Source organism: Bos grunniens, chromosome 3 (assembly GCF_055505025.1).
Source record: "Bos grunniens cultivar Pamir isolate PY7600 chromosome 3, Bosgru_T2T1.0, whole genome shotgun sequence".
Classification (NCBI taxonomy): domain Eukaryota; kingdom Metazoa; phylum Chordata; class Mammalia; order Artiodactyla; family Bovidae; genus Bos; species Bos grunniens.
Genome location: NC_141167.1, coordinates 39,343,497 through 39,361,853, shown reverse-complemented (window position 1 = coordinate 39,361,853; position 18,357 = coordinate 39,343,497). Strand labels below are relative to the sequence as shown.

Sequence of the window (18,357 nt, the reverse complement as noted above, 5' to 3'; positions counted from 1 at the left end):
GAAAAATGGGAGACATATGTTGAGAAGATACATGAAATATTTAAAAAAGATCTAGAAGAACTAAAGAACAAACAGAAGAACAATGCAGTGACTGAAATGAAAGATAACATTACAAGGAATCAATAGCAGAGCAACTGAGGAAGAACAGATAATTGGCTTGGAAGACAGGATGGTGAAGATCACTCCCAGGAAACAAGAATGAAAAGAAATGAAGAACTTGAGAAAATATTTGAAGCAATAATAGCTAAAAACTTCCCTAGCAAGGAAAGGAATTAGTCGCCCAAGTCCAGGAAGTGCAGAGAGTCCTAGGCAGGATAAACCGAAGGAGAAACACATGAGACACCTAGATTTCAAACTGATGAAAATTAAATTAAAATTTTAAAAAATATTAAAAGCAACAAGGGAAAAGCAACAACAAAACATACAGGGGAACTCCCATAACATTATCAGCTGATTTCTCAGCAGAAACTCTGCCGCTCAGAAGGGAGAAGCATGATGTATTTAAAGTAATGAGAGGGAGAACTCTACAACCAAGAACACTCTACCCAGCAAGGCTGTCATACGGATCAACAGAAAAATCAAGAGCTTGATAGACAGGCAAAAAATATTAGAATTCAGTACCATCAGACCAGCTTTGCAACAAATACTAAAGGAACTTTTCCAAGCGGAAAAGGCCACTACTAGAAACAAGAAAATTAAATATGGAAAAGCTCACCAATAAAGGCAAACATGCAGTAAAGGTAGGAAATCATCCACACACAAACATGATATGGAAACCAGCAGTTGTGAGAAAGGAGAGCTCTTTGAAATGAATTCAAATTTGAAATTAAAAGATCAGCAACTTGAAACAATCTTGTTTATATATAGACTGCTATATTAAAACCTCATGGGAACCACAAACTGAAAATCTACAGTAGATATACGCAAAGAAAGAAAAAGAAATCTAGACACAACACTAAAGTTCGTCGTCAAGTCACAAGAGAAGAGAACAAAATAGGGAAGAAAAAAGGCTTACAAAAACAAATCTTAAACAATTTAAAAAATAGCAATACAACCATACATATTGATATTTATATCAATGGATTAAATGCTCCAACCAAAAGTCATAGACTCTCTGGAACGGATGCAAAAACAAGACCCATATATATGCTGTCTACAAGAGTCCCACTTTAGATCAGGGGACACATACAGACTGAAAGTGAGAAGATAAAGATATTCCATCTTTCTTGCAAATGGAAATGAAAAGAAAGCTAAAGTAGCAGTACTCATATCAGACAAAATAGACTGTAAAATAAAGACTGTTGCAAGAGACAGAGGTCCAACAGTCCAAGACAATCCCAGAAGATGTAACAATTGTAATTATATATGCACTCAACATAGGAGAACTCCAATATATAAGGCAAATACTAATAACATGAAAGGAGAAATCAATAGTAACACAATAATAGGGGGGACTGTGACACCCCACTTAAACATCAGTGGACAGATCATCTTGATACAATCAACAAGGAAACACAGACCTTAAATGTTACTTTAGACCAGATCAGTTCAGTTCAGTTCAGTCGCTCAGACCAGATAGACTTAATTAAGTATTTATGGAGCATTCTATCCAAAACCAGCAGAATACACATTCTTCTCTAGTGCATATAGAACATTCTTAAGGATTGATTATATGCTGGCCACAAAGCAAGCCTTGGTAAATTTTAAAAAATTGAAAGCATAATCAAGCATCTTTTTCAACCTAAATGCTATGAGCTTAGGAGAAACTACAAGAAAAAAAACTTTAAAAAACCACTTTGAGGCTAAACAATATGCTACTAAGCAACCCCCCATGGATCACTGAGGAAATAAAAAAATACCTAGAGATAAATGATAATAAAAGCATGATGATCCAAAATCTATGGGATGCAGCAAAAATGGCTTTAAGAGGGATGTTTATAGCAATAAAATCTTACCTCAGGAAACAAAATCACCGTATCTTACACCTAAAGCAACTAGAGAAAGAAGAACAAACAAAATCAAAAGTTAGTAGAAGGAAAGAGATCAGAAAGATGAGAGCAGAAATAGAGATGAAAACAATAGAGAAGACCAATGAACCTAAAAGCTGGTTTTCTTTGACCAAGATAAACAAAATTGATAAAACTTATCAGACTCATCAGAAAAAAATGAAAGAGGGCTAGAATCAATAAAATTAGAAATGAAAAAGAAATTACAATAGACACAGAAATACAAAGGATCATAAGAGACTGCTACAAGCAACTATATGCTAATAAAATGGACAATTAGAAGAAATGGACAAGTTCTTAAAAATGTGTAGTCTCCTAAGACTAAACCAGGAAGAAATAGAAAATATGAACAGACCAAGCACAAGTACTGAAATTGAAACTGTGATTAAAAAGTTAAACAAGGAAAAGTCCAGGATCAGATGACATCACAGGTGAATTCTAGAAAACATTTACACAAGAGTTAACAGAGTTAACACCTGTCCTTCTGAAACTAGCCTCAAAAATTGTGGAGGAAAGAACACACCCAAACTCATTCGTGAGGCCACCATCACTCTGATACCAAAGCCAGACAAAGATACCACACACACAGAAAAGAAAATTAAGGCCAATATCACTGAAGAACACAGACACAAAAATGCTCAACAATACACTAGCAGTCTGAAACCAACAAAATATTATTAAAAGAATCATATGCCATAATCAAGTGAGATTTATCCCAGGGATGTAAGAATTTTCAGTATCTGCAAGTCAATCAGTGTGATGTACCACATTAACAAGTTAAAGAATAAAAAACATACAGTCCTCTCAATAGATACAAAAAAAGCTTTTGACAAAATTCAGTGTTCATTTATGACCAACTTAGACAGCATATTAAAAAGCAGAGACATTACTTTGCCAACAAAGGTCCATCTAGTCAAAGCTATGGTTTTTCCAGTAGTCATGATGGATGTGAGAATTGGACTATAAAGAAAGCTGAGTGCTGAACAATTGATGTTTTTGAACTGTGGTGTTGGAGAAGACTCTTGAGAGTCCCTTGGACTGCAAGGAAATCCAACCAGTCCATTCTAAAGGAAATCAGTCCTGAATGTTCATTGGAAGGACTGATGCTGAAGCTGAAACTCCAATACTTTGGCTACCTGATCCAAAGAACGGACTCATTGGAAAAGACCCTGATGCTGGGAGGGATTGGGGGCAGGAGGAGAAGGGGACGACAGGATGAGATGGTTGGATGGCATACTGACTCAGTGGACATGAGTTTGAGTGAACTCCCGGAGTTGGTAATGGACAGGGAGGCATGGCATGCTGTGATTCATGGGGTCGCAAAGAGTTGGACATGACTGAGCGACTGAACTGAACTGAACTGAACAGAGACAAAAGACCTGTACTCCAAAAGCTATAAGACACTGATGAAAGAAATCAAAGATGACACAAACAGATGGAAATATATACCATATTCTTGAATTGGAAGAATTGATACCGTCAAAATGACTATACCACCGAAGGCAACCAACAGATTTGGTGTGATTCCTATCAAATTACCAATGTATTTTTCACAACTAGAACAAAAAAGTCTTAAAGTTTGTGTGGAGACACAAAAGGTCCAGAATAACCAAAGCAATCTTGAGAAAGGGAGCCTGATTCATCCAGCTCCGTTTTTCTGACTTCAGACTATACTCAAAGCTTCAGTCATCAAAACAGTATGGTACTAAAACAAAAACAGAAATATACATCAATAGAACAGGATAGAAAGCCTAGAAATAAACCCTCACACCTAAGATCAATTAATCTACAACAAAGAAGACAAAACTATGTAATGGAAGACAGTCTCTTCAATAAATGGGGCTGTAAAGACTGTACAGCTGCATGTAAAAAGATGAAATTAGAACATTGTTTAACATCATAAAAATAAACTCAAAATGGATTAGAGACTTAAACGTAAAACTAGATACTATAAAACTCTTAGAGGAAAACATAGGCAGAACACTCTTTGACATAAATTGCAGCAGTATCTTTTTCAAGCTGTCTCCTAGAATAGTGAAAATAAAAACAAAATGAAACCTATTTAAAATTAAAAGCTTTTTCACAGCAAAGGGAATCATAAACAAAATGGATAGACCATCCAAAAAATGAGCAGATGACCTAAATAGACATTTCTCCAAAGAAGACATACAGACGACCCAGAGGCACATGAAGATACACTCAGCATCACTAATTATTAGAGAAATGGAAATCAAAACTACAATGTCACCTCACACCAGTCAGAATGTTCATTATCAAAAAAAATCTATACAATAGAAACAATAAATGCTGGAGAGGGTTGGAGAAAAGGGAGCCTCCTTCTTCACTGTTGGTGGGAATGTAGATTGGTACAGTCACTATAGAGAACAGTATGGAGGTTCCTTAAAAAACTAAAAGTAGAGCTACCGTGTGATCCATCAATCCCATTCCTGGGGATATATTCAGAGAAAAACATGGTTTGAAAGGATGCATGTACCCCAGTGTTCATTGCAGCACTGTTTATGATAGCCAGGACATGGAAGCAACCTAATATCCATTGACAGATTAATGGATAAAGATGTGGTACGTGTACACAATGGAATACTCCTCAGTCATTAAAAATATTGAAATAATGCCACTTCCACCAATATGGATGGACATGGAGATTATCATACTAAGGGAAGTCAGAGAAAGACAAATACGGTATTGTGTGGAAAGTAAAAAAAAAAAATACACAAATGAACTTATTTATAGAATAGAAACGGACTCACAGACTTAGAGAATGTAGTTATGGCTATCAGAGGGGAAATGTGGGAGGGAGGGATAGATTGACCTTTGAGAGTATGTAGTGTTAGTAGAGTAGTAAGGGAGAAATCTGAATATTAGAATTTAATTTCATTATAGAGGAAGTGGAGATTGGCTTAAATCATTGTTTTGAGCAGTAGTTTGTGGTGGAGAGAATATTCTTTAAGTAAAAGAGTTAAACAGAGTGAATAAAACAAATAGGTAGAAAATCCAGGATTACACATTAGAAAGACATGTGTGTAGCAGAAGGTTAGGGGACTGGGAAAATTAGCTTTCTTTTTAAAAAAATTTTTCCAGCTTAATTGAAGTATAACTGAAAAATAAAATATGTATATTTAAAGTATATAATGTGATACGTATTCACTAAAATAATTATGACAGTTTGGTTAATTAACACATCTCACATTGTTACCTTTTTCTCTTGGTGAGAATGTTTAAGATGTACTCTCTCTATCAGTTTGAAGTATCACTTACTGTCTCCAGCACTCTTAGTCGCTCAGTTATGTCCTACTACTTGTGACCCCATGGACTGTAGCCTGCTAGGCTCCTCTGTCCGTGGAATTCTCCAGGCAAGAATACTGGAGTGGGTTGCCATTTCCTTCTCTTAAGGGATCTTCTCAACCCAGGGGTCGAATCCAAGCCTCCTGCATTACAGGCAGATTCTTTACCATCTGAGCCACCAAAGTATACAATGTAGTATTTATAGCTACCATGCTATGCATGGAATAGCTACCATCAGATCAGATCAGATCAAATCAGTCCCTCAGTCGTGTCCGACTCTTTGCAACCCCATGAACTGCAGCACGCCAGGCCTCCCTGTCCATCACCAACTCCCGGAGTTCACTCAGACTCATGTCCATTGAATCAGTGATGCCATCCAGCCATCTCATCTGTCGTCCCCTTCTCCTCTTGCCCCCAGTCCCTCCCAGCATCAGAGTCTTTTACAATGAGTCAACTCTTCACATGAGGTGGCCAAAGTACTGGAGTTTCAGCTTTAGCATCATTCCTTCCAAAGAAATCCCAGGGCTGATCTCCTTCCGAATGGACTGGTTGGATCTCCTTGCAGTCCAAGGGACTCTCAAGAGTCTTCTCCAACACCACAGTTCAAAAGCATCAATTCTTCGGCACTCAGCCTTCTTCACAGTCCAACTCTCACATCCATACATGACCACTGGAAAAACCATAGCCTTGACTAGACGGACCTTTGTTGGCAAAGTAATGTCTCTGCTTTTGAATATGCTATCTAGGTTGGTCATAACTTTCCTTCCAAAGAGTAAGCATCTTTTAATTTCATGGCTGCAGTCACCATCTGCAGTGATTTTGGAGCCCATAAAAATAAAGTCTGACACTGTTTCCACTGTTTCCCCATCTATTTCCCATGAAGTGATGGGACCGGATGCCATGATCTTCGTTTTCTGAATGTTGAGCTTTAAGCCAACTTTTTCACTCTCCTCTTTCACTTTCATCAAGAGGCTTTTTAGTTTCTCTTCACTTTCTGCCATAAGGGTGGTATCATCTGCATATCCATGCTATGCATGAAATCCCCAGAACTGATTCATCTTACATATGAAGGATTGTACCCTTTGACCAGCATCTCCCTGTTTCCCCCACCCAGCTTTCTCAGTGAGATAACAAACTAATGAACTTTGAAGTCTGTACAGGAGACAGGGATCAAGACGATCCCCATGGGAAAGAAATGCAAAAAAGCAAAATGGCTGTCTGAGAAGGCCTTACAAATAGCTGTGAAAAGAAGAGAAGCGAAAAGCAAAGGAGAAAAGGAAAGATATAAGCATCTGAATGCAAAGTTTCAAAGAATAGCAAGGAGAGATAAGAAAGCCTCCTCAGCGATCAATGCAAAGAAATAAAGGAAAACAACAGAATGGGAAAGACTAAAGATCTCTTCAAGAAAATTAGAGATACCAAGGGAACATTTCATGCAAAGATGAGCTCTATAAAGGATAGAAATAGTATGAACCTAACAGAAGCAGAAGATATTAAGAAAAGGTGGCAAGAATACACAGAAGAACTGTACAAAAAAGATCTTCATGACCCAGATAATCACGATGGTGTGATCACTCACCTAGAGCCAGACATCCTGGAATGTGAAGTCAAGTGGGCCTTAGAAAGCATCACTAATAACAAAGCTAGTGAAGGTGATGGAATTCCAGTTGAGCTATTTCAAATCCTGAAACATGGTGCTGTGAAAGTGCTGCACTCAGTATGTCAGCAAATTTGGAAAACTCAGCAGGGGCCACAGGACTGGAAAAGGTCAGATTGCATTCCAATCCCAAAGAAAGGCAATGCCAAAGAATGCTCAAACTACCGCACAATTGCACTCATCTCACACGCTAGTAAAGTAATGCTCAAAATTCTCCAAGCCAGGCTTCAGCAATATGTGAACTAACTGGACATGGAACAACAGACTGGTTCCATATAGGAAAAGGAGTACGTCAAGGCTGTATATTGTCACCCTGCTTATTTAACGTCTATGCAGAGTACATCATGAGAAACGCTGGGCTGGAAGAAGCACAAGCTGGAATCAAGATTGCTGGGAGAAAATCAATAACCTCAGATATGCAGATAATACCACCCTTATGGCAGAAAGTGAAGAGGAACTAAAAAGCCTCTTGTTGAAAGTGAAAGAGGAGAGTGAAAAAGTTGGCTTAAAGCTCAACATTCAGAAAACAAAGATCATCGCATCCGGTCCCATCACTTCATGGGAAATAGATGAGGAAACAGTGGAAACAGTATCAGACTTTATTTTGGGGGGCTCTAAAATCACTGCGGATGGTGACTGCAGCCATGAAATTAAAAGACGCTTACTCCTTGGAAGGAAAGTTATGACCAACCTAGATAGCATATTCAAAAGCAGAGACATTACTTTGCCAACAAAGGTCTGTCTAGTCAAGGCTATGGTTTCTCCAATAGTCATGTATGGATGTGAGAGTTGGACTGTGAAGAAAGCTGAGAGCCAAAGAATTGATGCTTTTGAGCTGTGGTGTTGGAGAAGACTCTTGAGAGTCCCTTGGACTGCAAGGAGATGCAACCAGTCCATTCTAAAGGAGATCAGTCCTGGGTGTTCACTGGCAGGACTGATGCTGAAGCTGAAACTCCAATACTTTGGCCACCTCATGCGAAGAGTTGACTCATTGGAAAAGACCCTGATGCTGGGAGGGATTGGGGGCAGGAGGAGAAGGGGATGACAGAGGATGAGATGGCTGGATGGCATCACCAACTCAATGGACATGAGTTTGGGTAAACTCTGGGAGTTGGTGGACAGGGAGGCCTGGTGTGCTGCGATTCATGGGGTTGCAAAGAGTCGGACACAACTGAGTGACTGAACTGAACTGAAAAAGAACAATAAAATGAAAGATGAGCATATTTCACTTGGATCTAGGAATGAATGTTCACTGGATTAGGTCTTTTATATTTTATTCATTGTTCCATCAAATAATATCTACCATACTATAGACACCATGCTAGGTAACTTGGTTTATAACATAAACAAGGTAGACACTGTCCTTACCTTCATGGAACTTATGATCTAATGAGGAAGAAAGGTGCCAAACAGTTGGAAGTTACAGAAAAGGGTAAATTAGTATCTTTACAGGGCATTATGGCTTTTAGAGGTTTCACCTCTTATTCCACTGCATCCACATTGCCTGCACAGTCAGTATAGTAGGCACCATGGGTTGCATGCCAGGGAATCTTCAAGAAATTGATGACCTCCTTTCCACATTTGTGATGGCATAGGAGCAGCTGAGTTAATGCTTGCTAATCACCCGTATCATCAGTTTTCAGTTAGAGTCGCCAATTTAAGGATAACTTCTCCTTGTTCTTTTAGTTCTTCGCTCAGAATATATCTGAGGAGCTTTATGGAGAAAAGGAAAATAACGAAGTTAAACTTGAAGTTAAGAATGGAAAATAATTGAAAGTAGTCAAGATAGGGAAAAAAGCAGAATGATACTTTTAAAAGTTATGTATCACTTGCTTGAGACTGAAGAAATCACTATGGAAGAAATTTAAAGCATAATTAATGGATATGTCCCTCTATGTATTTTATATGAGCAAAGCCTCTAATTTCAGTTGTTCTTCAGAATAATAAGACTTTCTCTTTGGGGAAAATGAGAAAACTGAATTTTACAGTGAGACTTTTCTAGGCAAATTGGAAAATACATCAAAAACCCTGAATTTGGGGCATGTGGCTTTCTCAAGAGAAAAATGGATATTCATAGTGAACATACCATAAGAATCTGCTCTGAGGAAAGGCAGTCTGGCAAAAAATGTCAGAACTTGAACAGCTTTCTCTTCTGCCAGACCAACTGGATCATAGTTTCTTTTTAAAAACAGAGTACTAGACAATTTAAAAAACTAGGTAAAAAAAAGATGTTGCTGAATTTTTACACTGCTGAAACAAAAAAATGATTCATTCAAGAAAGACCAAGATTTCATATTTCTCAAGTTGTACAACAGTGGAATTTGGGCATAATATAGGATTTTATCAAATTTTGTAAGGAGGTCATGAAACAGGCAGCAGCCACTGGATATCTGGATGCCGTACCCATCAACATCTGCATAGTTTGCAGTGGTCATTATAAGATGAAGGATTTGACCCAGTGTAGTCCAGCCAGAGGCAAATCTGTTTAAGAAAGGAATAGTGTTTTATAAAATATGATGGCACCCACTGATGATACTTTCACTTGCCAACTTGAATAAAAGGGGCAACAATAACTTGGAAACTTTGTAGCAGAAATGTATTCTGTAGGCAGGTATAAAAGATTGTTGGTTTTCAGAAACAACTAAATTAGTTGAAGGCACATAGAGATAATATTAAAGCAAACAATAATGCTGTCTTAGGACAGCAAAGTATAGTTGAAACTATCCTTTGAAAATATAGAAAATGCTATCCCTGGCAATAAAAATTCAGCTTCCAGCACATGAGATTAAATATAAATATTGCCATTTTGTCTAGGATGAAGACAGTGGCAACCATTCTCCCAAAAGCTGCTCAGCAAGTTGTTTATCTCCAAAGAGTATGACGTCTTGTCTACCATCTTGTCAGAAGATGTAGAAATGGAGAACACTTCCTGAATTTCTCAAAATATAGCAGTTGGATGACAGTTTAAAAGCCATTCTATGAATTTGCTTACCATTGAGATGAGGAAAAGAATTTCACCTAGCGAGAAGTATAATGAGGAAGAGAGGAAAGGAAATTAAAAATGACGAGAGTGATGGAATGTCCACCACTCTAATCGGTCCTGCAGTGCAAGCAAGTTTAGGCATGTGAAGGATATCTTGATACTTGGGGAACTGATCCTCAGTCCAAAAGCTCCGAGGCTGTTGAACAGGTTGGTTAGCTGCTGGATAACTGTCTTAGGAGAAAGATTTACTAATAGATTCATTGGGTACACTTATATACCACAGTTCTTGGGGGTGCCATTCACTTCTCGCTCTTTCTGAACAGAGCTTTTTGGAGTCATTCACAATGGCAACACTGCAGGATTTAGCCCTTCCCACACAACTGCCTGGGGGTAGACAGGGAACAGCATCAGTTCCTTGAAGAATGGTAAGACCATGTGAAGAGGCTCTGCCACTCTAATCCTCCCAGGAAAGGGATGCCAGCAAAAGAGCCCCTTGGACTCCTTCTCATAGCAAAGGAGCTTAATTGCCTCAGCTTTGTATTTCTGAGGTACTTAGTGGGCTTAGGAATAATGTAGGGGAAGCTGGAGGTTCCCAGCCTTGAGTGGGAGTCACTGAAGTCCTCCTGCTCCTTCAGGCTTTTGGAGCTTAATTGGAGGAGCCAGAATTCCTTTATGATAGTCTCTCTCATATGGAGGTAGTCTGTCTCATATGGAGGTAGTGTCTCTCATATGTAGGTGGTAGGTGGTCTGTCTCATATGGAGGTGGTCTGTCTCATATGGAGGTAGTCTGTCTCATATGGAGGCTCCAGTGGTAAGCAGCTGGGACCTCAGACAGACAGACAACTTCTAATTTAAAATGTGTAATAATGAAGGAAAATGTTAAGGAAAAAAATATCACTTGGGATTCCACTATGTTCACATAATTTTTAGCTTTTGCATATCGCTTTCTTTCCATTCTTTGCTCACATACTTATATAAATATTTTACTTAGTTGAAACATACTGTTCATATTCATTGTGTATGAACATTTAATGTCACGTTTGTCTTATTTTTATAGCACACACAAATGTTAATGGATAACACTGATGTGATTTTGAAAAGCATTTAAATAGAATTTCTAGTTTCTCTCATAAAATTGGTAGGACAGATTTGTGTTCTCTGAAACAGTAGTCACTAGCCAGCCACACATGGCTAATGAACTTTTATTTATTTATTTTTGGCTAATGAACTTTTAAAATGTGACTATTCTGAAATGAGATATGCTATGAATATAAAGTATACACTGAATTTTGAAAAAAAGTATAAAATATCTCATGGATAATTTTTATATTGATTACATGTTGAAATGGTAATACTTTGTGGGGGGCGGAGCGCTGCGCCTCACGGGGCGGCCGGAAAGGGGTAGAGAGGACAGCTCTGAGGGACAGTGGCAGAACCTGCGGGCTAGTTGGGAAGCTCACCCTCTGGGAGGAAGGGAAGCGGAGACCTCCTCTGCCCAGGACCGAGGAGACGCCTGGAGGCCGAGGGTTAGGCCGCCGCTACCTCCTCCAGCAGCGGACACCGCAGAGATCACGCAGCCGGCGGGCGCACCGGCCACCAACGGCGACCCTTCGCCCTTCGCGCAGGTGGCAGTGTAGAAGCCAAGACAGGAGCTTCCAGAAGTACTTTCAGAAAAATAACAGTGAACCTCAGTATGCAAACACAGGGATCTGAAAAATCACAGTTGAAGAGGGATTTATTTAGCCCCTGCCAATGAGATGTAAGACAAAGTCAGATGCTGTTCTTGAAGAGAATAATATCAAATTGGACATTTACCAGTAGAAAGCAAATTGGGACCTTTGACTTGAAAAGTGTAAATTGAAGACAGAAAGATTGTTTGCTGGAAGGATCCCATGGGTGTGGAGTGGCTTGACAAGAGCTCTCAGTTAGGAACACATAAATTTGCACTGTGTGGGACTTAGATTCATTATCTGACTCTGTAAACTGGGAAGTAACTAATCATTGCTCAATTTGGCTAAGAAGAATGAGATCTAATCTTCTAAGAAAGGAAAGGAGCAAAGATGAGATTTTTCACCTTTCTGGAATTATAGCATTCTCAATATAGAGACATCAGGTGCTTTAAAGATGTGCCCAGGAAGAGCACTGCTTTGAAAATACTGTATTTTATTTTTGAGGTATAACATGGGACTTCCCAGGTGGCATTAGTGGTAAAGAATCCACCTGCCAATGCAGGAGACATAAGGGTTGCGGGTTTGAACCCGGGGTCAGGAAGATTCCCTGGAGTAGGGAAGATTCCCTGGAATAGGAAATGGCAGCCTACTCCAGTATTCTTGCCTGGAAGATTCTATGGGCAGAGGAGCCTGGCAGTCTACAGTCCGTGGGGCCCCAAAGAGTCACACAACTGACTGAGTACATACATAAAATAAAGTGTGTACAATGCATTAATCTGAAATGTATTGCTCTATGAACTTTGATATGTGTACATGCTCATGGGATTACCACCCAGGTCAAGAATACAACTTTTCTAGTACCCCAAAAGATTTCCTCCTCCTTCCCCTTCTGGTCAGTTTTTATCCTATTTCTAATCTGAAGATAACTACATTATGATTTTGTTTCCACACTGTAGTATTTTTTAAACTCCATCCATTCCTTTGTTGGTTGTTAAGCTCCATGTAAATAGAGTCATATAGAAGGGACTTGTGTGTGTGTGTCTTCTTTCACATAACATAATGTCTTTGTGGGGGCTTCCCCATTAGCTCAGTGGTAAAGAATCCGCCTGCAATGCAGGAGATTGGGGAGATGCAGATTTGACCCCTGGGTTGGGAAGATCCCCTGGAGAAGGGCATGGCAACCCACTCCAGTATTCTTTCCTGGAGAATCCCATGGACAGAGGAGCCTGGCGGGCTACAGTCCAGAGGGTCGCAAAGAGTCGGACACGACTGAGCGACTGAGCACACACGCGCAATGTCTTTGTAATTTATCCGTGTTGCTGTGTTAGTAGTTCATTCTAATCGGTTGAGTAGTAATTTATGTTGTATGGATATACCACAATTTGTTATCCATTCTCCTCTTGGATCTTTGGATTGTTTCTACTGTGTGACCAATTTGAATAAAGCAGCTGTGAATATTCTGGGAAAAAAAAAGAAATGGTAATACTTTGGATATATTGAGTTAAATAAAATATATTATTAAAATTAAAGTTCACCTAATTCTTTTTACTTTCAATGTGGCTATTCAAAAATTTTTAATTATATATATGGCTTGCATTATATTTCTGTTAAATTGCACTGGTATAGATTATCGTATACAAACTGTGAGATCTTAAAATACGAAAAGAAACTAAAGTTGCAGCCATAAGGAAATAGTTAAATCATCTTTGGTATATTTACTAGGTCCAATATTGTGCAGCTTTTAAAAGTATAGACACATGAATGTGGCCAAACATATCTTTCGTTGTCTTCAAATTTAAAAGAGTACCTTGGTGTATTTGTCATTGGAATATATTAAGCTAAAAAACTTATTTTTTAATTTAAAAAAAATTACTGGGTAACACTGATTCATAGACTTCAGTTCAGTTCAGTCGCTCAGTCGTGTTCGACTCTGCGACCCCATGAATTGCAGCACGCCAGGCCTCCCTGTCCATCACCAACTCCCGGAGTTCACTCAGACTCACGTCCATCGAGTCGGTAATGCCATCCAGCCATCTCATCCTCTGTCGTCCCCTTCTCCTCCTGCCCCCAATCCCTCCCAGCATCAGAGTCTTTTCCAATGATCCGTTCTTTGGATCAGGTGGCCCAAGTATTGGAGTTTCAGCTCTAGCATCATTCCTTCCAAAGAACACCCAGGACTGATCTCCTTCAGAATGGACTGGTTGGATCTCCTTGCAGTCCAAGGGACTCTCAAGAGTCTTCTCCAACACCACAGCTCAAAAGCATCAATTCTTTGGCTCTCAGCTTTCTTCACAGTCCAACTCTCACATCCATACATGACTAGTGGAAAAACCATAGCCTTGACTAGACAGACCTTTGTTGGCAAAGTAATATCTCTGCTTTTGAATATGCTATCTAGGTTGGTCATAACTTTGCTTCCAAGGAGTAAGCGTCTTTTAATTTCATGGCTGCAATCACCATCTGCAGTGATTTTGGAGCCCCAAAAAATAAAGTCTGACACTGTTTCCACTGTTTCCCCATCTATCTGCCATGAAGTGATGGGACCAGATGCCATGATCTTAGTTTTCTGAATGTTGAGCTTTAAGCCAACTTTTCCACTCTCCTCTTTCACTTTCAACAAGAGGCTTTTTAGTTCCTCTTCACTTTCTGCCTAGATGATGGTGGTGTATTTGTTCTTTCAAAATGGTATGAAGGAGAAAGGACAAGCCAACTATGTATCTCTTCTTTCCCATTGCTCAGTGGTGATGAGAAAGTGAAATGCCAAAGGATAGGATGGTTGGTAAAATATATTGTTTGTAAAGGAGTGAAAGCTGAAAGAGGAGCATTTACATCTTTTACCACTTTGAAAAATGCAAAGAAAATGATAAAAACTGAATATAAGATTCTTTTAAAAAGATTAAAGCTTTGAAAATGACTTGCCGTGTTCAACTGCTTGATCTTACTGAATATTTTTGTTTTTTTTTTCATTCACAGATTCATGGTGTTGCTATCTAAAGTTGAAAAATCATCAGAAGAATTCATGGAAATAATGCAAAATTTAAGTAGTATACAGGTTTGCTTTTTTTGGCATATAATTTTTCACAATTCTGTTACCCCATTAGAAAAAGCATAGGAGAATCCAATCCTGGAAAGAGTTTACAGAAGATATATTCATTTTACTTTTCATAAGAATTTCTTACATGAACATTAATTAACCATAATATTTTAGTAATACCTGACTTCACATTGAAAAGTAAATTTATCATTATGTTTTGTCTTTGTAGTTAATAGATTGGTTTTATTCAGATATTTTAAGGCTTTAGTTAACCTACCAGAAAAAGTTAAATTTCATTATCACAGAGTTTAAGTTTTTCAGAGAAAGGAAGCAGTGTACTGTATTTTCACTAGAGTTGTCAGTAGTATTATATTTATAGAGAACATAACTCATTTAAAATGCCTTTCTTTTAGGCTTTGAAGGGCAGTAAAGAGCTTGAAAATCTCATTGGTATCCCCCATGCATCATGTGTCTTTAAAAGAGAAATGCAGAAAACAAAAAAACTAAGTAAGAGAAATTTTTGAGTTTGTGGTTTTTTTTTGTCCCCCCACCCCTAATTTATGAGTTTTTAATGAGTTTCTCTCTATTGCTTGTTTGTAAACTTAGAACAGGAAACCATATATCTTTTGCTAGGATGTGTTGTTTCAGAGATTCTTCCTGAATGTGAGGGAAAGAGTGTTCCTTGGTAACTCATATTAGGCTTAATTTATGTAGTTCTCATTCTTTACATAAGATATTAGGTATTGCATTTTGTACTTGATACTTATAAATATACGTATTTTTTTAAGTTGTTTCTTCCAAATTGAGAAATGATTAATATCCCATATTAATTTTTTTCCTTTAGTGACTAACGTAATAAAGCAAAAACTATTTAAAAAGAAGAATTCAGGACTTCCCAACAAAGGTAAAGAATTCTGTCTTAGTTTATTGTATAAAGAGATCTTTTCATCTCATTTTACCATTTCAGCCAATTGTCATGAGCCCTGTTCTAGTGTATTCTTTTAAAAGACCACCAGTCTCATTTGAAAAACATTATACTGCATTTAGCAGAAGACCATGTCCAGTAAGATCAATTTTCCTGATGACTGAACTTTTGAAATACAGTTTTTAGGTTAAGTTATAGTTATTTCTTTTATTAAAAGTTCTTTTTGAAAATACAGACAGATGGGGCAATAATGCATATATGGCAGATTTTAATGGTGATATAGAAAGATACACAAAACATAAAAAGTTACTTTGTAGGCAGTGTTGTGAGATTTTTAATAACATTTGCTCTACTGTGAACTCATACCTCTGAGCATTTCACACTATGGGAAACTAAATTAGGAGACTAAGTTCCCATAACACATGCACATTCACACCTAAGTAAGCAAAATAATCACAGACTATAAAATACTAAAGCCACTAGACCAACTTGAGGGATCATTTTAATATTACTGACAGGAATGCCATTTGGCAATCTCTGCAAACGGAGGTAGGCCTTGAAGTGGGTAGCCATGTGTTAGTCTACCATTTTTGAGTACCAGTGACTTCCCTTTGTTGAGGACTAATAATTACTATGTTCTCAACACTAGGATCAGCAGATCTATACAACAACCCTGCAAGATAGCTGTTATTGTCATTATAGATAAGGAACAAAGACACAATAAAATGTTGAGTAGTTTGCCAAAAGACACTGCTGCCTATGTCAGAGCAGGGATTCCAACTGAAAACCAGTCTCATGTCAAAAAGTTTGGTCTTTGTATTTTTCTGTGTTGTGTCTTCCTAAAACAAATGAAAGCATCCAGCCATCCCAGCTCTCAGGTTCAAACATAAGAGATAACTCAACCAATTTAGTCTGTGTTTAGGATCTTTAACAAAGTTAGTGATGAGTTTGTAGGAGGAAAAGCTGAGATTCCCTGCTGGTCAGTTCCAGAGGCCAACTGGGTCATGGCAGGGTAGCAGTCATGGAAAAACTCCTCCAAAACTCATGTGGGAAGATATCTGAGCAGGCTTCCTTGGCCCTTTGCTTGGACAGCTACCTCCCATTAGGATCCATAGAATTTAAGTACATACAAGCAGCTCTTCCCTAGAAAAGGATTGAGATCATTTCTCTCCAGTGCAGTGTATCTTGATTATAATGTGTAACTAGCTTTCAATGATTTTAATCTCTACTGACTTGACAAGTTTTAGAGGATAAGAATATTTATTATTTCTCAACTAGAGAAAATCTTTCTTTTATTTATACAATAGCAATGATGTAGTTTTTTTTAATCTATTAATTTCCTAGAGCTAATTAGAATTAGGCTTTACATTAGGCTTTTGCCAACAGTTTGGAAGAATGAGGAAGGGAAAATTATAGAACAAATAGATGAACTGTCACTGCTAATAGTTAATGGGAAAAAAATTCCCAAAAGTATTATTTCCTTCCGTAAACATATATTAAGACATTAAAGTTATGTTCACGTGTTAAAACAGTCACCTCCTTTCAGTTATCCAATACGTAGGGATTCTTTGTATGTTTCTGCATGAATCAGCCTTAAATCTATTTTCTAGTATTTTAGGCATTAAAACTGACTTGCCCATTACCAGGTTTTCCCTGAGAGCTGAGTGTTTCTTCATGCATAGAGGAGATTGTATCACTAAATCATGTTTTAAAGGTTCTGATAAGCATTGGTTATTTGTTGTGATTTAAATATAAACTGAGCTAACTGAGCTAAGATACATTAAATATATAATATCTACATAATATAAACTATATGGTAATATATATTATATATATGAGAATATAGAAGTCATTTTCCATTTTGTTTCTTGGCAAGAGCTACATTGACTGTTTATACTTACTGAGGTATTCAAATCTTCATTAGTTTTTAATCTTATTTTTATATTAATATTGCCTGGAAAATAGATTGAAGCTTTTTTTTCTAATTTGAATTTGAGCTAAAATTCAAAAGCATTTTACAGAATGCTTTTCCCTATTTTTTCCTCCAGTTCCTAATGTATATATATATTTTTAATTTTGGTGGGGTTTTTTTTTTTTTGGTTAAAGATGAGCACACTAACACATGCACATTATATGTAAATTTCTTTGCCAAATTAACTTTCACCCCTTCTATTCATACATTCATTTTAACAGGACTTTGTTAGTTTTTTGACAGTCCAAACTAATATGCTTTACATATTCCTTATTTGGGGATCTAGCCATCAGCTTTTTACAGAAATTTCTACTTTACTTTTCTTTTACTATGCTGTTATCCAGAATTATTTAAATTTTAAAATGTTCTGAGAATCTCCATAATATTAGAAATTATATAGTTAGAAATGACATAATATAAAAATCAGCTAATATGTTTTTAATATGTTTTAGATTTGTTATATTAGGTAATTAGTGAAAATGAGAGTAAACACACTATTTATTTCACTATCAGAAGAATGTCCTTCAGATTTTTTTTCCTTCAGATTCTTGTCAAATTTTCCTAGAATAGTTAAAATAGACAATACCAGGAGAATTCCAGCATTTATTGTCATTCTGCCTTTGAATTAATCCTTTAGTTTTATTTTTTTCATTTTACTGCTAATTTGTTTAGCAGCAGTTGTAGTTTTTATTATAGTCAGAGAAGTATAATTGTAAAGATAAGACTCTAGTGTTTTAAATAGACATCTGAGACACATTCTAAGGCTTTGTATAACCTATTCCATGGAAATTTAAAACATCCATATTA

At 37.4% G+C, this 18,357-nt stretch overlaps 1 protein-coding gene and 1 long non-coding RNA gene across 31 annotated transcripts in view; one reads left to right on the top strand and one right to left on the bottom strand.

Moving 5' to 3' along the window:
• Nucleotides 1-18,357, top strand: part of ITGB3BP (integrin subunit beta 3 binding protein) — a 106,857-nt gene that overhangs the window by 68,286 nt on the left and 20,214 nt on the right. For 19 of the 30 annotated variants that reach the window (XR_015160176.1, XR_015160175.1, XR_015160188.1 and 16 more), the window contains 3 exons: nt 14,593-14,671; nt 15,067-15,160; nt 15,498-15,557. Coding sequence is in view for 9 of the 30 variants with exons in the window: in XM_086390342.1 (XP_086246468.1) it covers nt 14,593-14,671; nt 15,067-15,160; nt 15,498-15,557 (233 nt within the window). In the remaining 21 variants the exon portion in view is untranslated. The remainder of the gene's footprint in view (nt 1-14,592; nt 14,672-15,066; nt 15,161-15,497; nt 15,558-18,357) is intronic. The other 11 variants (XR_015160182.1, XR_015160180.1, XR_015160192.1 and 8 more) reach the window with 1 other exon arrangement.
• On the bottom strand, nt 8,224-11,658 carry LOC147375517 (uncharacterized). The gene is made up of 2 exons (XR_015160196.1): nt 11,410-11,658; nt 8,224-8,679 (listed from the first exon to the last, which is right to left on the bottom strand). It is a non-coding gene; the product is annotated as an uncharacterized LOC147375517 (long non-coding RNA).